General features: G+C 43.2%; 1 protein-coding gene across 2 annotated transcripts in view; it reads left to right on the top strand.

The window, feature by feature from the left end:
* The first annotated feature begins 4,169 nt into the window (after positions 1-4,169).
* Positions 4,170-19,359, top strand: part of ptch2 (patched 2) — a 28,820-nt gene continuing 13,630 nt past the window's right edge. For both annotated transcript variants that reach the window (XM_055033321.1, XM_055033320.1), the window contains exons 1-9: positions 4,170-4,739; positions 5,878-6,070; positions 14,438-14,627; positions 14,720-14,789; positions 14,882-14,973; positions 17,144-17,252; positions 17,517-17,603; positions 17,701-17,822; positions 18,747-18,894. In XM_055033321.1, the coding sequence (XP_054889296.1) occupies positions 4,593-4,739; positions 5,878-6,070; positions 14,438-14,627; positions 14,720-14,789; positions 14,882-14,973; positions 17,144-17,252; positions 17,517-17,603; positions 17,701-17,822; positions 18,747-18,894 (1,158 nt within the window). In that variant the 5' untranslated portion in view covers positions 4,170-4,592. The remainder of the gene's footprint in view (positions 4,740-5,877; positions 6,071-14,437; positions 14,628-14,719; positions 14,790-14,881; positions 14,974-17,143; positions 17,253-17,516; positions 17,604-17,700; positions 17,823-18,746; positions 18,895-19,359) is intronic.

Below are 19,359 nucleotides of genomic sequence, written 5' to 3'. Positions count from 1 at the left end.
TGTTTCTTTTCTAATATTCTAAGATAAGCTTTTTTTAAATGAACTTTTCTACAATATTCTTATTAGAATATTATACTATAAATGTAGTACTTTTACAGGATTTCTTTGGAAGATCAAATTTACAACGATGTTCCCTAAAACTTCCTTGTTTGTGAGTCATTTAAAAACTTTTCCCCCTATTACATAGCTCTTCTGAAAGCAACAGAAGAAATGCAGTCATGAGCAATCTCGCTGCTTCTGTGTTAAATAAACACTTTCTGGGCCTGAACAATCAGCGACCCGGCTGCTGGGAGGCGGCTGAGTGCCAAAGCAGTTCCATAACTCTGCTTATAGCGAATACAAAACCCGCGACAGACAGCAGTTCAAGCATGGATGAGTGACTGGATGGGTGAGTTCACTGGGGAGAGACGAAATGGACAAATAGAGATTGTGCGGAGGGAGAGGGAACAACGGGGTAGCAGAATGAGAAAAAAGGGAGATGAGCATAATAGGAAAGGTTCGAATGCTAAAAGAAGAGTAAAATAGAAGAGGATGAGGCAGGGGAGGGGATAAACAGAGGAAGTTGGGAGAGAGGGAGAATATATGGGACAAAGGATGTGGAGAGGTGAAGGACGGATTAAGGGTTTGTGTTTGGAGGCTAGGGAGGTGTGATGGCAGATATCTACACAGCGCATGGTCATCTCCCATGGTTTATTTATCCAAGGCCTCTAGACCAGGCCTTGGACCTCCCTGAGTTTGTTAGGCTTGAAGGGGCCCCTTACCACACAGTCCAATTCCTCACATTCCACATTAGCTCCCATTTCCAGCTGCCTGTTTGCCTCTACCACTCAGCCTGACCCAACCCAGTCCAAGAGAAGCCACTGGCTGGTCAGTGCCACACTGGAAAATTCATTGGGTCTAAAGACGGAGGGTGTATTTGTCGTTGTGTGACTGTCAGCATGGAGTTGTTGGGCAGCAATAATATCTGATATGTAATCTTGATTTATTGTATCAACTTTAATAACGAAAAAATATATAGCAAATAAAATTGTCTTTCTAACTTAAAGACAATTAGAAATGTGAAATTACAATAATCATAGAATAATGTTGTAAAACTGTCCTTTTTCTTACAAAGCCACTTTAACAGTAACAGTGAGCTAAATTTTGCCTAATTGTAATAAGATACATAAATTTATCAGTTGACAGTTGTGATCTTAAATGTGGGCAATGAGGCTTTCTGCCCAGGGCATCACAGGACAATGAGGAACACAAGGGGAGAAAAAGATTTAAATATTAGTTCATCCCTTTCACTATTTTAAAGTTATAATAAAAGAGCTAATTCACTATTATCTGCCAAATGTGTGTGAGCTAAAATCATATTTTCTGTAAATGTTTCCTTTCAATGACAACAAATTTCCTGTGGTTGTTCTCTCCACTTGTAACCGCTATAGGCTTATCTGGAAATGGGCCCCCAAATGAAGCTGTACCCAGGGCCACAATCAATCTTGATCTGGCCCTTTGTGTAAATGCTGTAAATGGCAGCAACTGAAGCATTATTCAGATCCATCCCCATATTTTCAATGATTATTGATGCTGGTTTGCGCACCAGGATTTTTTCATTAAATGTGACAAATGATGGACTCTGCAACTTTTTCAATGGGGACAAAAGAAATTTAACTACAGTTGGATATATTTTGATTAAACCCATTAAAAATGAAAGGGATTTGTTTGCTATCATATTGTAAAATGCTTTTTCAAAAAAGCATTTTTTTTGTCAAGTAAATAACTACTTGACAAAGAAACTGATGGATGCACACTTTGCTCCTTATACAGAACTAATCCTAAATAAAACAAAAGAATAAAGGTAACAAAAAAAAAAAGAAAATTGCAAATTCTGGAAAAAATACAGATAAAAATGTAGCATTTTTGAGTTCCTCTGTGAAGCACTTTGTGAAGAAGTAGAAACAGAAATAATGCAAAAAGTCAGCATAATCTTATCTAAATGTATATCCGTCTCATTTCACCACACTGAAGCCTGTGTTATTTTATTTTGCGAATAGTGATGATGGAACCGGGAGTTCATCATTAAACTTACAGGTGCCTCCATCGCTTTCGGTGAAAAGCCCAGCTTCTCACAGCGTCACCCGTGTATGCAGCAAATCGCTCCAATTTGAGTTCAGATTGTTTTACTGGCACCTAAAAGGCTCCACATTAGCACCAGCCGCCTGACAAATGTTCCTCACGCCGGCTCAGAATGGTGTTTAGGTAGAGAATGACTCTAATCGGGTTGTGTTTGTTCTTCACCCCCATACAGTCATGAGTGGGGCCAATGGGGGCTCATATTAGCAGAGCACTAAAACGTAAGTCAGGTTTGCGAATTCTTTCTTTTTTTTTTCTCTTTCTCCCTTTTTTCTTTCTTCCTCTCCTTCCTTTGCGCCTTTCTTTCTTTACTTATTTTCCCTCCTTTCTTCCTTTCAGTATCTTTCTGAGGTGAACTGCTCTCTGCTTTCTGAACCTATGAAGTCATGCATGGTGAGACATGGACATTTTCCAAAAACTTGCTTGGAGATACAGCTGTCACACTGGACCAGGCAGCACCGAGGTGTTGACAAAAAGGATGTGTATGTAGAAAAATTGCTCCGGTACACCTACTTTGCTTTCTTTTTTGTTGTTGTTGTCATTTTACAGGGGAGAACGGTAACATTTTTCTTGGGTAGACGACTTTGGCCTCAAGAGGGAAAGTTAGTTATTGGTGCAAATTGCCTTCTGAAAGTATTGATACCTCCTGAACATTTAGAGGAGTTAAAATGACATTTTAAAAGAATCTGTGTTTATCATTGAAGATTTATGTGATTGACCTACACAGAGTAGAACACAGCTGTGAAATGGAAGGAATATTTAGTTCAATATCTTTTAAATTGAAAAAATAAATTTGATGTAAGTTTGTATTTATCTTCTTTTGATCTGCAAAAAATGATGTGTGGCAGAAAATAAATGCTGAATACAACCCTGAGGAGAACATTTCTCTGGTAATGCATAGCAATGGCAACATCATCCTGTGGAGATGCTTGTTTTTCAACAGAGAAACTAGTTAGAGCTGATGGGAATATGGATGTAGGTAAACGCAAGAAGAAAACCGGTTCTAGACTCAAGTCCAACAAGACTTGAGACTAGAATTGAGGTTTACCTTTCAGCATGATAGTATTTAATGAAATAAGTTAGATCAGAGCATTTTTTTAATGAGGTAGAATGGTCCAGTCAAAGTCCAGACATGAGTCCAGCTTAGAATGTGATGGAAAATCTAAAAAACTCATCTTTAAAGATGCTCTCCATTCGTGTCTTCTACAAAAATCGATGGGTAAAAATGCCAATATTTCTAACTTTCATTTGGCTACTATATCTGAAAACAATCTCTGATTTTTCTTCCAATTCACAAACACTCTTTTGTCTGATTCTGACACATTGATTGCTCATAAAGTACGCATAAGGTACAAAATGTTGTAAGTCTCCAGGGGTCTGACTGAGCCCTTTAGCAAGGTGCTGTTGAAGCACTAACCCCAGCTGTCTGTTGCAAACTGCTCATACACCAAAGACTCAGATCAGACTAAAAAAAAAAAGACCTCCTGATTTGAAGATTTTGTCACAAATGAGAGGCTTTTCAAACATGAGATGGGCTACAGTGATAGGAAGAGTGTTAAAAGATCTGCAATTCCCACACACAAAACGTGTAGAGAGAGAGAAAGAGAGGGGGGGGGGGGGGGGGAAATCACATGTTTACATTCCTGTCTGAAAAGCTGAATTAACTTTTCTTCTCTCGCTGATTGGCCTGCGCTGATGAAACAGCGGAGCTGAGAACCGTTTGCGTGGATGCTCGGCGATGCTTCTTCAATTGACGGCATGTGCGAACTGGAAGGTCGCTGGGAAGGAATGGTTAGACGAGCTGGGGAGGGCTCGTGCACGAGGACCGTGCGCGTGCGTGTGCGCGCGCGCTAAGAGTTTATTGAAAGAGTTCCCCTCTCTCTCTCTCTCTCTGTCCCTCCCTCCCTCCGTCCCTCCCTCACCCACTCCGCCCTCCTCCACCTCCCCCCACCAGCCCAGGCAGCGGCAGCCTGGGTGGTCCCCCTCTCTCTCCACTTTGGTGAGCTGTTGCTTAGCAGCTAATAATAGGCGATGTTTGCAAAGTAATTTGCCTCTTCCTTGGCCAATGGGAGCCGGAGCACTTTTCCATCAAACCTCCCTTTTCAGGATTTGCCGAGAGGCGAACTTCTCCAAATGTTACCGCTACGGGATCGGAGTTAGACTTGACACGGACGGACTCAGACTGTTAGGCTTTCCAACTATTACTACTACTATCACTGCTCCGGCTCCTCTCTGAGACGCAGTTTCACCAACTCTCGGGACGAATGAAGACTGAAGGATCTATACGGATTTCGGCGCATAATGTCGGGATGGAGTTTCGAGACTTGTTTGGCTCCGTGGAAGAGTAGAAAAGCGAGTTTGTCGCCGGTGGTGCTGGATGCGCTCCACGTCTATGTCGGATTACTGCCTTCACTGAACGTCGAGCATCGATTCCCCTTCGCGTCGCTCCGCGCCCCGACCACTCTCTTTGGACTATGGCCTCGGATCGCGGGGTCCCAGGGTCCGGCGTTTTTGGAGATTTACCCCCGAGTTATGCGCGCTCTCAGCCGCCTGCGCACCCAGACCTGCAGCGGAGACCCAGCTACTGCCATGCCGCTTTCGCACTTAAACAGATCTCAAAGGTGATGCATTTCACTCACAGCCTGTTGCGGCATTTACTCTCATTCAAGTCGGGAAATGTAAATGAAAAAAACAAAACAACAAAAAAAACGCTTTCATCTGAACCCGATTTTGAGAGTGCGTGTGTGAACCAGAGTTGGGCTTTTCAATTCCCAGTGTAGAATCAGGATCTGAGTAAAAGAAAAAAAAAAGTTATATTAATATCTCTTAGTTCTTCACTAGAAAAATAGTCAGCCTTATGCGATAACAGCGGCTTGTTTGAGTGGACATGCAGTGTCTCATTCATGTTTGTCCCAGAGACGAATCAGCAGCGGAGCGGCTTGTTTTGCTGCCGCGCAGTGCGTGCTTTCCCCGGCTCTGCGCGAGCCAGCGGAGAGCAGCGCACTGGCCCCGGGTTTGTTTGGAAATGCGGTGGGTCCTGTAGAGGAATTCACTGATTGAGTTTGATCTGACAAAGCATCTTTGGACCGCCCGGATGCTTGGACGTGTTTCAGCACCGCTGAGAGAAACCACAACACCAGAAAGCTATGTCCTCTGCAGCAGCAGCAGCAGCAGCAGCAGCAGTGACATTTCTAACGAATGGCTCCCACACCATGAGGCGGATTGGGCCAGATTTAAGTTAAACTGTTGGGGAGAAGGCGTTGAAAGGCACATAACAGAATGGTTTCTATTAGCTGGAACCCCATTTGTAACTGGCTGTTCTGTCAGTATGCAGGCTTTTTAGTTTGCACTTCTGCTCACACACTGAATAAGGCTTGTTTCATGCACTTTTGCTTGTATGTATTTAAAAAAAAACATAGCTGTCTTTGTAACTTAAAAATTTGCACCCAGTATAAATTATTTAACTTTACCATATCCCTATGTCACATATAATACATAGAAATTATTTCCCCCAATCCTAATTGTCACTTGATACCAGCCTGTCCAGAATGTATCTGTATATGGATAAAAAAAAAAAAAACAAAAAAAATAAATAAATAAAATGCAGGATTCTCCTGTAGTCTTTAGCTCAATTTAAAGTATTCATGTTGGATCCTGTTTTTGAATGCAAGCATTGTAGGATGCATTATTTTGCACTCATGTTGTAACTCTGTAATAATGTCCCTCTCTTTAACTCCTCCAATCCTGCCTGGCGTCCAGGGAAAGGCAGTAGGTCAGAAAGCTCCTCTGTGGATCCGGGCGAGGTTCCAGGCCTTCCTGTTCTCTCTGGGCTGCCACATCCAGAGGCACTGCGGGAAGGTGCTCTTTATTGGACTCTTGGTGTTCGGGGCTCTGTCTGTGGGACTCCGGGTGGCAGCCATCGAAACCAACATCGAGCAGCTCTGGGTGGAAGGTGAGTTTCAAGAGATGTCCTGTTTAGAGAGGGCTTGGAGGAGGAATGATGGTGAAATTCTTTACTCGTGCTGTTGTTTGTTGGGTTCAGGTTCCACAGCTGCTGTGGGGGCTTTGAGGCCTGACAGATCCAGCTCATTTTTAATTTTTTTATTTTTCTTACTAACAAGAGTTTGAATGACAATAATGGCTGGTGAAAAGATGCAGGGTGGCCATATTAGTGTCACCTTGGTGCCATGGGAGGGAGGGAGCTAGGTGACAGGGTCTCTAGTTTGACTGGCTGATCTGACAAGAGCAGAAGCACAGTTGAGGGTTGTGATGAATCAAAAAATATATTTTTCACTAATTAGTTTTTTTCTTGTGCAGAGTTGAACTGTTGATTGTAATACCCCATGAGGATAGCCTTTTCTTTGAACTCGTGTCCCAACTTGTTTGTGCAGCGTTCCCTGAAAACAGAAGTCTGACATCTCGACTTAAAAAGGCTTCTGTCAGGCAGGGACATACTTTTGCTTCTGACCATGAAAGCTCCCTCATAAAAACCTCCTCCTCTCATTCGTCTATGTTTTTTAGATATAAGTTCATTTTCAGAGGCAAAGGCAGCCTCATTTAGTTTTTCACACTGGCCAAATTCCTTTTAAACCCTCAGGCTTTCTGTGCTGGGCCTGATCCCCGCAGCAGATGGGACTGTGTGAATGGTTAGCCATCTTTGAGGGCTCTGACCCCTCCCCCCCACCCTCTTCCAGCTCCCTGTGTGGTCCCTAACTATTCTTGGATTCCATTCAACAAGAGGCAAGCAGGCACCACCTCCCTGAATCCCCCACCTCCCCACCCCCGCCTCCTCCTCCTCCTCCTCTCTCCTCCCTCGTCCTTCTCTCCTCCTAGTAAGAAGAAGGAAAAAAAATTATAAGTGAATGCAGCTGAAGTTTACCCACCTGTTTTGCACACTCTAAAAGCACCACAGCAGTTGGTGAATATAAACAGACTCTATAGGGTTTTTTAAGCCCACCATGTCACTGGAGGACAGGAACAGGCGGCTCCCACAGGGCCCGGCGCGGAGGTGTCGGAGGAGTCTCCCCCACACACTGCTTGGTGTCGGGAGACAAGTGTTGGGAAGCCTGTACGCTTGACTTGCACCAGAATTTGAATATGCTCCTCTGGGGCAATGCTTTTTTTTTTTTTTTTAAAAAGAAGAAAAAAAAAACCAACTTTCTCTGTCAAAGTTAGAAGAAAAGTGTCAGTCTGAGGCTAAAGGAGGGGAAATGTACATTTCTGAAGAGAAACGGGAACAATAGAAAGATTTGCTACAGTTTCTAATTGCTTCGGTTAGTGTAAATCTTTGGGATTACCTCTCAAGCTAATTGGCCGAGTTGCCCACTTAAAGGAGATGTTTGGTTGTTTGTGTGCCAGTTGTTTTGCTGCGGGATTCAGAGAGCTGAACCAGGAGGGGAGTAGAGGAAGGGGGTGCTGCTGCTGTGGCTGAAAGGGAACGCTGTGCCTTTAAGGGGCTGTGGCCATGTTTCTAAAGTTTCTGCCTGCCTTGTTTCCACCAATAGCCCATTGACAAAGCTGCTAGGGCCTCAATGGAGAGTAAAGTGGTTCGGTAACAAGGAGAGGTTAGTTCTCTCTGTTTCTCTTTCACACACACAAACATAGAGCAACACACACTCATGCGCTATTGTATGTGAGCCAGAAAACATGAAGGGGTTTGGAGAAGGTGGTGGAGGGTGGGGGCCGACATGCTCACCAATAAAACGGCAGATTTCAACTGAAGCGACTCAAAATATTGTTGTGTCTCTTTGAGTGGGTTTTAATGATGCTTACTGTGTTGCAGTTGAAAGGGAAATGCATGTTTCATCACATTTGTCCTAATTTGTTCAGGGTTTCCTTGCTGGGAATCAACTCTGCGAGCGCTGACGCTCTGGATGTGCTGTAGGTGCATGTGGTTCTCATCATATATTCAAACTTTTCAACACAAACAAACTTCTCGTCTTTCTCACCTCAGACTTGTTCAGCCTGAGTTCCCGGCTGCGTTTCTGTCCGCCTGCCTTCGTTTGTGAGTGTGTGTGTGTGTGTGTCTGTGAGCGCGTCTGTTTATGTTACTACCTGCTCTGTGAAGTCAGGCCACCGGGGCTTTTTTAATTGCTTCCTCCCTTTCTGCAGGACCAAAACGGTGTGAAGCACAGCGGCTTGAGTCCGAGGAGGGCTAGACGCAGGGAGATGTGTCAGAAACCTTGAAAGGTTTTAGCCGTCTTACTTTTAGTGACTTAGATGTTTGTGGTTTGACTCAAGCGTTGTTGCGCATCTGCAACATGAACGTGCAGCTCATAAGTAGGAGGATTGATTTTCACCCTCACACCCGGGTAGGAGAGATTTAAAAGCCACCGCATCAGGGTGTTTAGTCTGTAAGAAGGATTACGAGTGGATTCTGGTTATGTCTCACAGAGTTTGCTTTAAAATGAACCATTATGAAGACTGTCTCTTTTCCTTAGTTTACTTTTAAAATAGAGATGTTCCAGCTTTTCCTGGCCCATACAGATTGCAGATCTTCTTTTTCTGACCAACTGGCTCTGATTTGAGAAATTAAGAATGTATACATCAAAGCATGTGTCCCCCTAAAATTTCATCTGATTTTTATTTTTGTCTATTTCAAATATTTAGAACAAAATCACACTGTTAAGTGCTTGAACGCTGTTCAAGTGAAAACTAGCCGATTCCGATGCTTGGCCCTAAGCATCCCCAAGGTTTAAACTTTGAACTCTGGTACCACTTTTATACTATTTTGTTTGAGCTGATGCTGTGACCTGGTCAACAGTCTTTATTGTTCCCAAGCAGAAAGGAAAGATCATAAAAAGAGGTGCAGGAAGAAGACAGGGATGAGTAGAGACAATAGGGGGGTTGGGGCAGGAACAGGGTGGAAGGTTTATGGCCTTCTCACACGTTTTCCCCTCTTTTTGCTGCTATTTTTTTTTCTTACTCTCTAAAACAAACATCAAGTATGAGACTGTCTCCTGCACCTCTTCATTTCCCAGCAAGTTGTGCCACATGGATTGCTTTCTTTTGCCTAAAGGTTTGCCAGAACACAGTGCATTCTTTTCTTACTTTGTTTAGATACTTGCCTTTTCTACTTGTTATTCTCAATGTGCAATGCGCTGTTTGAAAGACTTGTTTGGAAAAGAGAAATTGGCGAGTGGGGAGGGCAACAAAAAAAAAAAAAATGAAACGGGCTTTCACGTAAAAGAGGCGGTGTTTACTCTGACATCAACTAAACTCATCTTTCTTGGCGGGGTTTGGGTGAGCCATGACAGACATATACACAGACTCAAGCTGTCCAAATATGAATGTAGCAAGACAGGGCCCTGCAGCCGCGCCACATGTCCCATAAAAAGTCAGCGTGGAAAGAGGGGGAGGTAGAGACTATCCGCAGTCCAAATGGGTGTGAATGCCCAGGGATGGAGTCCTAGTTTAGCTCGACGTGAAATTAGAGGGGATATGCAAGGATCAAGAACCAGTTTGATGAGAATCAAAAAGAAAGAGCTGGTTTAGAAAGACACGTCTGGGTTTACGCAAATGAGCGAATGCACACGTGGGCATTTCAGGAGTTTGGAGCTGTTTTTCTAAACAAACCTCGGAGCGGCGTGGCAGGTAAATGCTATAATTCATTGGAGTGCACACAGCGGCCCAGTTCAGACAGAGAAAGGGAGCTCTATGAGGCATTATTGGAGGTGAATAGTGTGCGGCGGTGCCCCAGCTAGATAAATAAACTCCCAGCGTTCAGGGCCTGGGACCTCACTGGTAGAGAGAACAAACAAGACCAGAGTCAACCTGGGTCACTTCTAAATGTTTACTTCACCCCTTCCTTCCATCCTTCAATTCAACACTACCTCACTCCATCCTATTTCTCAGCAGCATCCACTGCCACCAACACACATGCACGCACGCTTCAGCAGACAGACCAGGACCACCCCCCAACAAATAAACACACTCGGAACAGAAATATATACATATGCAGATGACAGACACATGCTCACCTACATTTAGTTTTTTCTACAGTCATTTTCTCAAGCTCAAAAATGATCACGTTCATTGGCTAGTCAAATGTTCATCTTGGAAATAAGGAGTGATGCACTCTACTACTGGAATATAATTTTTTTTATAATGTGATGATGTTGACATCCACTTTTCCTTCCCTCTTCTCTTTCATTTTCATTCTCCCAATATAACCCTCGCTGTCCACAGTTGTTAGTATCCCTGAATCTATAATCTATAAATAAAAGTCACTATGATTGAGTATTTTTGCATCTTCGATTGTATATCAAGTTTTGCACACAATCCACCCTTTGCCATGGTGTTTTTTGTTGTTGTTGTTTTTTTTGTTTTTTTTCTTTGCACTCTTGAACGTTGCAGCATTTGATAAATTGTGAAGCTCAAAAAATACAGTCACTTACTATGTCTTGGTGCCAAATCTTAAAAAGCAACAACTTGGCAGTTGATGGTCAAGTCTCAGCCACACTGAATGCAATCTTCTTAGATAGCAGGATAATAAAACCTCAATCAGAATACTGTGGCGCCCCTTCTCCTTTTGCTGAAGAGCAACCTTTGTCTCTGGTTTGCACGGTATAAAGCGACACCAGTCACCTTAGAGTTTGCACCATTTGCGTCTGTCTTTACACCACTAAAGTATAAAAAGTAAAGAGAGAGTGATGGAGACAGAGACTGGACATTTTCTTGGTACTTGGGAAGGGGAGGAAAATAAAAAGAAATCCTCCTTGGGATCAATAAATTCATTTCTCATCTGAATGAGACCAGCAACGTGGAAAAATTTTGCTTTTCAGGCTGGGATGAATGTATGTTTCAACCACACATTAAGCAGTATTAGCGGTCAGTGGAGTGTCTAATGTGACTATTTTTCACAGTGGCCAACACTGCCCATGATTAGCATAATTAGCAGAGGCAAGCCTATACATATGGAAATGGAAAGTGCCTAAATGCCAGCCGTGGTGGAAATTTATGTGTGGTGGCTAACACCACTGGCACATCTCAATAGAATGTAAGTGAAACTGATTTTCCTGTTGTGTTGGCTGTGGATACTGTTTCTGCAGGATAGGTGTAAAAAGTGGAGTAGCCAAATTACAATCAAGCAGGAATGATGACTATTGCTTTCTTGATTTGACGCAGCTTCTCTGCTAAAGCAATAGTATCCTTGATGACTCATGAACAGATACAGTGTATTTCTATAGGTAAGACAGCAACACGCCAGCTCCTCTTTCTCGCCCCAAGCCTCACCCTCCCACAGCCGGTTCCGGCATTGTTTTACGGTGCTGGGAAAGTTTTGGTCCATTTGAGGGAAAAAAGACCTTTTTTTTTTATTCTGCTGTTTGTTGGGAAACATTTGAAAGAAATTGAAGGGTTGAATGACAAAGGGTCTGTATTCAGTGCAGCGCCATACTGAAGGATTGTATGGAGGAATAGCCCATCTGCTGGGAGGCGCCCTGGCTGGGGGAATGCCAGGGTACATGGGTGTTCCTTGGTCGGCAGTCTGGATTCTGGTGGCTCTGAATATAGAAAATACCTAAAGTGAGTGTATAGGGTGTTGCATAGAAGGCCAACTAAATAGTTTTATGTTGGTATGAGCAACATTTTTCTGAAATTTTTCATTTCAAGGCAAACAAGAGACTTCCTCTCTCGTTGACACACTTTACAGATGAGGCAAAAACAATAACTATATATAGCAAGTGAAAGCCATACATGTCCCTTTAAGCCCTCTTCGTTTTGGGTCTTCCTCCATAGCAGCGTGGGGCCTTTCAGGGGCCCCCTAATCCAGCTAATCTACCACACTGAAGTTTGAAGGTGGCCCGGTCTGACCTGGCAGGGCCTGCAACTGGGATCAGGCCTATAGATGGTGCGAAGAACAGAATCAGCTGTATATAAAATCCTGGCATTATCTTAGGTGTGAGAAGCCACACTGATTTAGGGATTTCTTGCTTTTTGGGGGATCAGATGGAGAGAAAAGGACATGTAGATATATGTAAAAACACACTACATTTGTAAATAAAAGTGTAGAAAACCTTGTTTCACAGTTTTATTGGGTTTGTTATGATGTTTTCTTTCACTTTTCAGTTTCCTGGTATCCAAACTGCTTTGGAAGCATCTGTGGTGGTAAAACCAGTTAACAGTTCATTTTGCACCAAACATGCTTCCTCAAATATATAAGCCTTTAAAAACACCACATAGCTGTCTTTCTTTTATGGATGGTCTAAAATGTTTTTTTTATTCTGTTTTTGATCAACAAAAACAAAAAAATATATGTTTCCTCGTCGTGAACGCCATAAAATCACACTTCTCACGTGTTTTCCACACTCAAAAGAGCTTTCTTCTCAGGGTGGGAACATTTCTGGGAGCTGTCTCTTTAAGGTTGTTAGAAACAGAGGCTGAGTAGAAAGGGAGAGTAGGGGGAGAGTGAAAAAGAGCGAGTAGGAGACAGAGAAGTTCAGAAGGAGAAAAAGGGGGAGAAAAGGATGAGAGAAACAAGAAAAGGTAGAGCTGAGCTTACTCGAGCAGCAGTAAGCAGGGTCGCTGTGACACTCTGCAGAGTTCGGGTGTTTTGGGGCCGGACCTGGGGCTGAGGAACGAAGGCGAGAAGGAGAGCAAGGGAGAGGACAGACTGCCTGGGTGGTCCAGATGGGAGGAACAAGACACAAATAGCTATAATTTACTTCAGGAGGCCTGTAATTACAGAGCCAGAGTCTCTCCAAGCCACCCAGTTCCTGTTGGGATCAAAACCCTGTGTTGCAGAGGTTAACATACGAAACGTCAAAAAAGGTTTTAACAGATGTCAGAAAGAGGTCCGCAAATGGAAAAGCTTTCATTTTGTCGTAGCCGTTTTTTGATTGGGAAGCTGTTGTGGGGATGGACACCAAGTGGAGTTGAATCACAGATTTGCACCCAGTGGGATATTTCCTCGTAGCACAGATACATGGCAGTGTGAAAAAGATTCTTTGACACTCGCAACTTTCCCAAACGGATGTGTCTCCAAAAGTCCTTGACCACACACCTCATTGGTAATGTGTGAATACATTCACCTAAGACTTTTGAAAGTCACATTTGCCCAATTTTGTCACGACATGGAAATAAGACATAATCCAAACAAGTTGATCAAGTGTTTGCGAATATAATTAAAACCTTGAAAGTGAAGCCTAGAAATATTGGAGTTGTGTCTCCAAGGGCAAGAAAACCTAACCTGATCTCACACTTTAGCTGCGTAGTTTGTTTTTCCTTTTCTTCCCATCAATTACAGCAGCCTGTTCTGGGATGGGGGGAGGTGCGGGGAACATGAGAGAGAGAGAGAGAGAAAAAAAAAAGACACAAAAGCTAGACAGATGGAAAGATATAGCAAATCAGTTTATGTTAAAAGGAAAAGAGATAGAGATGCTTAACAATAGGGTGAAGCCACAACTGAGGGAAGCACAGTGGAAGTGAGTAAAAGAGTGAAAAAAAAAACTCATTTAAGATGGTGATAGCCCTTGTTTCCAAACTTCTCTTCCTGGTCCCGTTTTTTTCCCTCTCTCCCCCGCTTCCCCTCCTTGTCTTTCTCTCTCTGGGGTTGTCATGTAGTGGGACAGCGAGAGGGGCAGACAGGCTCTCTGTGATCCAGCGCGGCATGTTTCATGTCCACTTGGCACAGAGGCAGATCCCCCCGGCTGGCAAACTCTTTTCAGGGCAACCTCCTGTAATTAGGGGGCTGGGGTCTACCACACAGCACAGCATAGCTCTACTTTTCTTCTCTCTGTGTTTTTTTTTTTTTTTTTTTGCTGCTCCTAACATTTTCCTTGCTCATCACAGCTTCTTTTCTCTTAAATGTGTTCAGCTTTCTTTACCTTCCGGTGTATCGTTATAGTCCTTTGTCTTTTGGTCTCCTTACTTCTTAGAAGAAGGGCATTTTCATGCAGACAGTCTTGAATTTTATCAAGAAAAGCAAGCCATATGCTGATAAGGATGGGGTTTTTTTCCCCCCTTGCTGGTACAGGATGTTTGAGTCTCTATTTGCTGCTGCAAGAGCTAAGATAGAAGGATTTTTGGGGCATCAGAAGCCTGGTCTTACTAACTAAGGGCACATCTGTTTCACAGAAGGAACCAATGAGAAGCCGTATTAGTCATTTCTCTTGGCCAGACGCTGCCTCGTGTGAAGTGCCTTCAAAACCAACACTGGTGAAGGCCAAGGGCGTTGGTCAATACATATATATTCGTGTGTGTGTGTTCCTGTGTAAGTGTGCGCATATAGTATGAAAAAAACCGCAATAGGCTGCAAATGTGCTCTTTTTTAAATCTATGAAGAATATCAACCAATTTGTTTCTTTCTGTTTCTTTCTAGCTGGCAGTCGGGTGAGCACAGAGCTTCGCTACACCAGAGAGAAGCAGGGAGAGGAGTCGGTGTTTACCTCGCAGATGCTTATCCAGACACCCAAAGAAGAGGGCACGAATATTTTGACGCAGGAGGCTTTGCTGGTTCACATGGAGGCCGCACTGTCAGCCAGCAAGGTGCAGGTGTCGCTGTTTGGAAAGTGAGTGGAGCTTTTTCTCACATTTACGTGCATCCGTTGTGAAAAAGAAAAAAAATAGAAAAACTAACTTTGAATTGTTTTGTCTGTCATAGATCGTGGGATCTCAATAAAATATGCTACAAATCAGGAGTTCCTATTATAGAAAATGTCATGATTGAAAGGGTAAGTTGACAAATGTGCTTCATTCCTTCAAGCGCACATGTCTCACTTAATTTGGTTTTAATTGTTTTCTTCTCCTTTTTTCTTGATCTAAGATGATTGACAAGCTATTCCCATGTATGATAATCACTCCATTGGACTGTTTCTGGGAAGGGGCCAAACTACAAGGAGGTTCTGCCTACTTACCGTAAGTCTCAGAATATCTGACCCAACAAAAACACACACTCTGGCTGTCTTTGAGCTCCATCCGATATAACAAGAAGTCCACAACTTGCAGGATGGAGACATACAGTTCGGCTTTGAGCAGTCTGTCAGTGGTTGCTGTGACTGACAGCGTTAGGCAGTAATAGAGTTCTTTTCGGGTCCGGAGAGGGAAAGGAGAAGGACGGGAGGGAGAGGGATGTTCTGACAGAGAATTTCAAAGAGAAAAAGGTTAGGGAGGGATGCGGCGAAACGAGGGAGAGGAGATGGCTGGAGCGGCAACTGGGTGGTGGGCTGGTAGTGCAGAGGGCGGGGAGGCGGTGGCAGTGGTGGTGGCGGTGGCAGGGGAGCCCTTTGGGTCAGACAATGGTAAGCATTCTTTCAGTTTACGAGTGAGTGTCCATCAGTGCAGGGGCCCCAGAGGAGGAGGGAGGTGGGGGTGGCCGTGGTGGAGGGGTGGCTTTGTCAGCTCAGGGCTAACACTCGGCATTCTCATGGTAATGCCCTGGGCTCCCAGCTCCCAAGTTGTCCAACAAATAAAATGGGCAGTATTCAAACCTCAAGTCCCCCGAGAAGGATGGAGAGAGGCTACAAGACAGTTAACAGTGGAGTCTGGGCGTATTCGCGGATTCAAGTTTTTTTTTTTTTTTTTCAGTCCCTTTTTCTTTTTTGTCAAACAAAGTTCTCTTGAGAAATAGAGTTGCTGAAAGGGATCTCTCTCTTTTTTCTCTCTCTCTCTCTCTCTCTCTCTCTTCTTTTTGTCATCAGGAGTGATATTTTAATTGAGTGCGTACTTTGGAAAAAGAATGTTTAGATCGCAGCAGATGTTTCTACGCAAAGAAATATTTTGTTTATGCATCCGTCTGAGCTGACAGCGCCATGTTGCATGACAAGCCAGTGAATACAGAAACAAACACAAAGTTTCCCATCCTTAGCATCTCCCAGTTGGCTTGTGTGATCGCACCAGAGTGAGAGAAGTGGGGTCTTTGATGATTCACACATCTCCCAATCATTGCTGTAAATCCACTCAATGTTTGCGACATCTGTTGTTGTTTATTAAATGTTTATTCCTCGTGCTTTGTGAAGAGCTGAGAAAATATCAGAAATGGTCACGGGGTGGCAATGCTTTTGTTTGACTTCTAGTTCAGACGTGTTTAATGGAAAAAGAAATGGAGGGAAAACAGAGCACTACACAGGAGAAAGACCAAAATCAGAAGGAGACAGACTGGGAAAGAGGCTGAAGAAATGAGTGCAAAAAAAAAAAAAAAAAAAAAAAAGGAGAACAAAAAACAGCAATCTATGAAAAAAAACAAAAGAGCCCAGGCCTGGTTCAGTCAAGCAAAAAGTAGCTGATAAAGGAGTGTCTTTGCGACCAGCAGCAAAATGGGAGCCTGGTATGTGGGAATACCAGAGGACCTCACTAGCTACTGGAGGAAGATCGCATCTTGAACCCAAATTATTTTTTGAATTATTCATTTTCCTGATGATACTTTCTATCATTCAAAATGACAAAACAAAGCCACAAAATGAGTCAACAATGAAGAATTATTTCTGAAGATCTCTGACAACTGAAGAAAATGTTACTAGGCCTGAAATATATTTAAGGCCTGATATCATTTTAAGTGGCGGGAGGAAACAAACTATTAAATCTGTTAGTTTTGCATTCAATAAAAGTTTGCAAACAAGATAATTGAGTGGAAATATCGACAAATATTGTGTTGTGCAAATGGTGGCTCTACTCCTGTCTTCTTGCTCATCCCTGAATCTATTTTTCCTTTTCCTCACTTTTTCCTCTTTATCAAGATGTTTTCGAGGCAGAGGTAATTGTTATGACTCGGTGCAGGGCACTGAGGAATGAAAGTGAGCAGGCAGCCACCGTGCCTTTATTTTATTATTTTTTTCTTCCCGGGCATTGTGGCAGCGTGAAACAGGATAATAAACGCTATTTTATCCTGTATCTGCAGCTCGCCTCCTGCATGCCCCCCATGCAGCAAAGAAGCCAGAGCACAGACCAGATCAGGCGTTTTCCTGCTCACAATAAAGATTAGTGTGTACAGCAGCAGAGATGGGTTCAGGGTTTGCTCTCGAAGTTAGGATTTTATGCTGAAACTGGTCTGGATTGTTGACCTTTAAAAGTCTGCTGTTTTGCTTTGCAGGGGCATGCCAGATATCCAGTGGATGAATTTAGATCCTGTCAAGCTGATGGAAGAACTGGGCCAGTACACATCCCTGGAAGGTTTTAAAGAGATGCTGGACAAAGCCCAGGTAAGACACTGAAACACACAGTAACTTATTGAAGGGAAGACTCGCTTTGTTTACTTAGAAACTGTTTTGAACATGGGTAGTGTGGCTCACTCCTTAGGGTAAAGTCTCTTCTGGGGTGCCACAGGGATTCAACTTTTCCTTTTGGGGGATTGGGAGGAGGTGTTGAGCAAACAAAACACAAAAAAGAGAACCTATAAACTATTTATCAGCACCTTTTACAGACACCAAGACTTTAATGCTGCTTTTTTTTTTTGTTTTCTTCAGGTGGGACACGCCTATATGGACAGGCCATGCCTGGACACATCAGACCCAGACTGCCCTCTCAGTGCCCCCAATAAGGAACAGGAAGAAGTGAGTCCACGCTTCCAAAGTGCAACTGTAGGCGTCATATACGATTGTAATGGCAGAGCTTTAGTTTTCTAAGGCCTACAATTTTCCTTCTTTTCAGAGTCCAGACATTGCCGGCCGTCTCCAGGGTGGATGCCACGGCTTCAGTCAGAAGTTCATGCACTGGCAGGAGGAGCTCATCCTGGGAGGGCGTGTCAAAAGCAGCCAGGATGCCCTGCTAAGGTGTGTAGATTTGCACGGAGAAAGAATAACAGCAGACTGGAGCTTAACCCAGAGATACCAAAACAAATAGGGTTCATAAGTAAACTGAATGTTTGGTAAGCTAGTTAAAGATAATTGACAATCAAATGAAGTCTCATGGATTGCTACAACTTTTTTGTATGAAAGAAGTAAAGAAGAAGGAGAAAAACGTATTGGCTGGTGCTGTCCCAAGTCCTTTTACTAGCTTCCAAAGTTGGACCCACAGCAGGTCATGAAACACCAGTGAAGGGTCTATGTATGACTTCTAGATACTAAATCAATTTTTAACAAGATTTTCAAAGCATATCTTCTGCCATAATTGTAAAAAACATTTCCAGTAGTCATAAATGTATAAAAAGAAGTAGTATAATGGTTGTTTGAGCTGTTTCGAAGGGTCATTTTACACTCGCTTACCTGGCTTATGACTTTGTTGTTGACTCCACCCATAAATAATGAGCTGGTTGTCTCCAGCAGTCTTCTTTTGGGAATTGTGAGGTGAAAACATTTGGAAACAGCCACTGCACTGGATTTATGAAGGCATTCAGCACAAATTAAAATACTGCACTGGATCAGACAGCAGATTTAAGATTCACACAGGTTTACTTTTGCCTTGTTTTTTTTTTTTTTTTTTTACAGAATCTGCTTGGTGTTAACTTAATCTGTTCCTGTTTTACCAATCACAATTTAGAGTTTAGTCCATTGATCATATGTGACATATCCTTTGCCAAACTCTGCTGTCTTCTCTTAATACAGTTTGAAATGTTTTTGTCTCAAGTATATGCTTATACTCATTGATCAGCTTCCAAGATGGTCTGTGGGTACTTTAAGTGATGTCACTTCAAAGCATCCTAGTGAAACAGAGAATGCTCAAAACCCAGCTAATCCATTATTTGCATGCCCATGCAGTGCGGAGGCTCTCCAATCCATGTTCCTGTTGATGAGTCCCAAGCAGCTCTATGAACACTTCAAGGACGACTATGAGATCCACGACATCAACTGGAATGAGGAAAAGGCCACCGCCATCCTCGAGTCCTGGCAGAGGAAATTTGTGGAGGTATAAACTCACTACTATTTTTAAAGCCATATATCTGTCACAAAGTTGAATAAAACATACAATTGTTTTTTTTTTAGATATTTTCCTCTTCCTATACAATGTTGTTGTCCATGTACACATGGAGAACAACATGGAGAACACACACACACACACACACACACACACACACACACACACGCACACACACACACACACACACACACACACCCCACACACACACACACACACACACCCCCACACACACACACACACACACACACACAGGCATGATGCAGTATTTGAATTCCATCAGTCTTCTGCACCCTGAATGAAGTGAACAGGGCACCAGGTTTGCGTGTGCATGTGTGTGCAGCAGGGCAGTCATCTCTCTCTGTCAGAGCCCTAGTTATAGGAACAAGCTGTTGCTATGATAGCCGACACCCACCACAGAGAGGGTGGTGGGGAGAAGGGGTGGATAACAAACTC

Source organism: Poeciliopsis prolifica, unplaced genomic scaffold (assembly GCF_027474105.1).
Source record: "Poeciliopsis prolifica strain line A6 unplaced genomic scaffold, Auburn_PproV2 SCAFFOLD008, whole genome shotgun sequence".
NCBI classification, from domain to species: Eukaryota; Metazoa; Chordata; class Actinopteri; order Cyprinodontiformes; family Poeciliidae; genus Poeciliopsis; species Poeciliopsis prolifica.
This window is presented reverse-complemented; position numbering and strand designations above follow the sequence as displayed.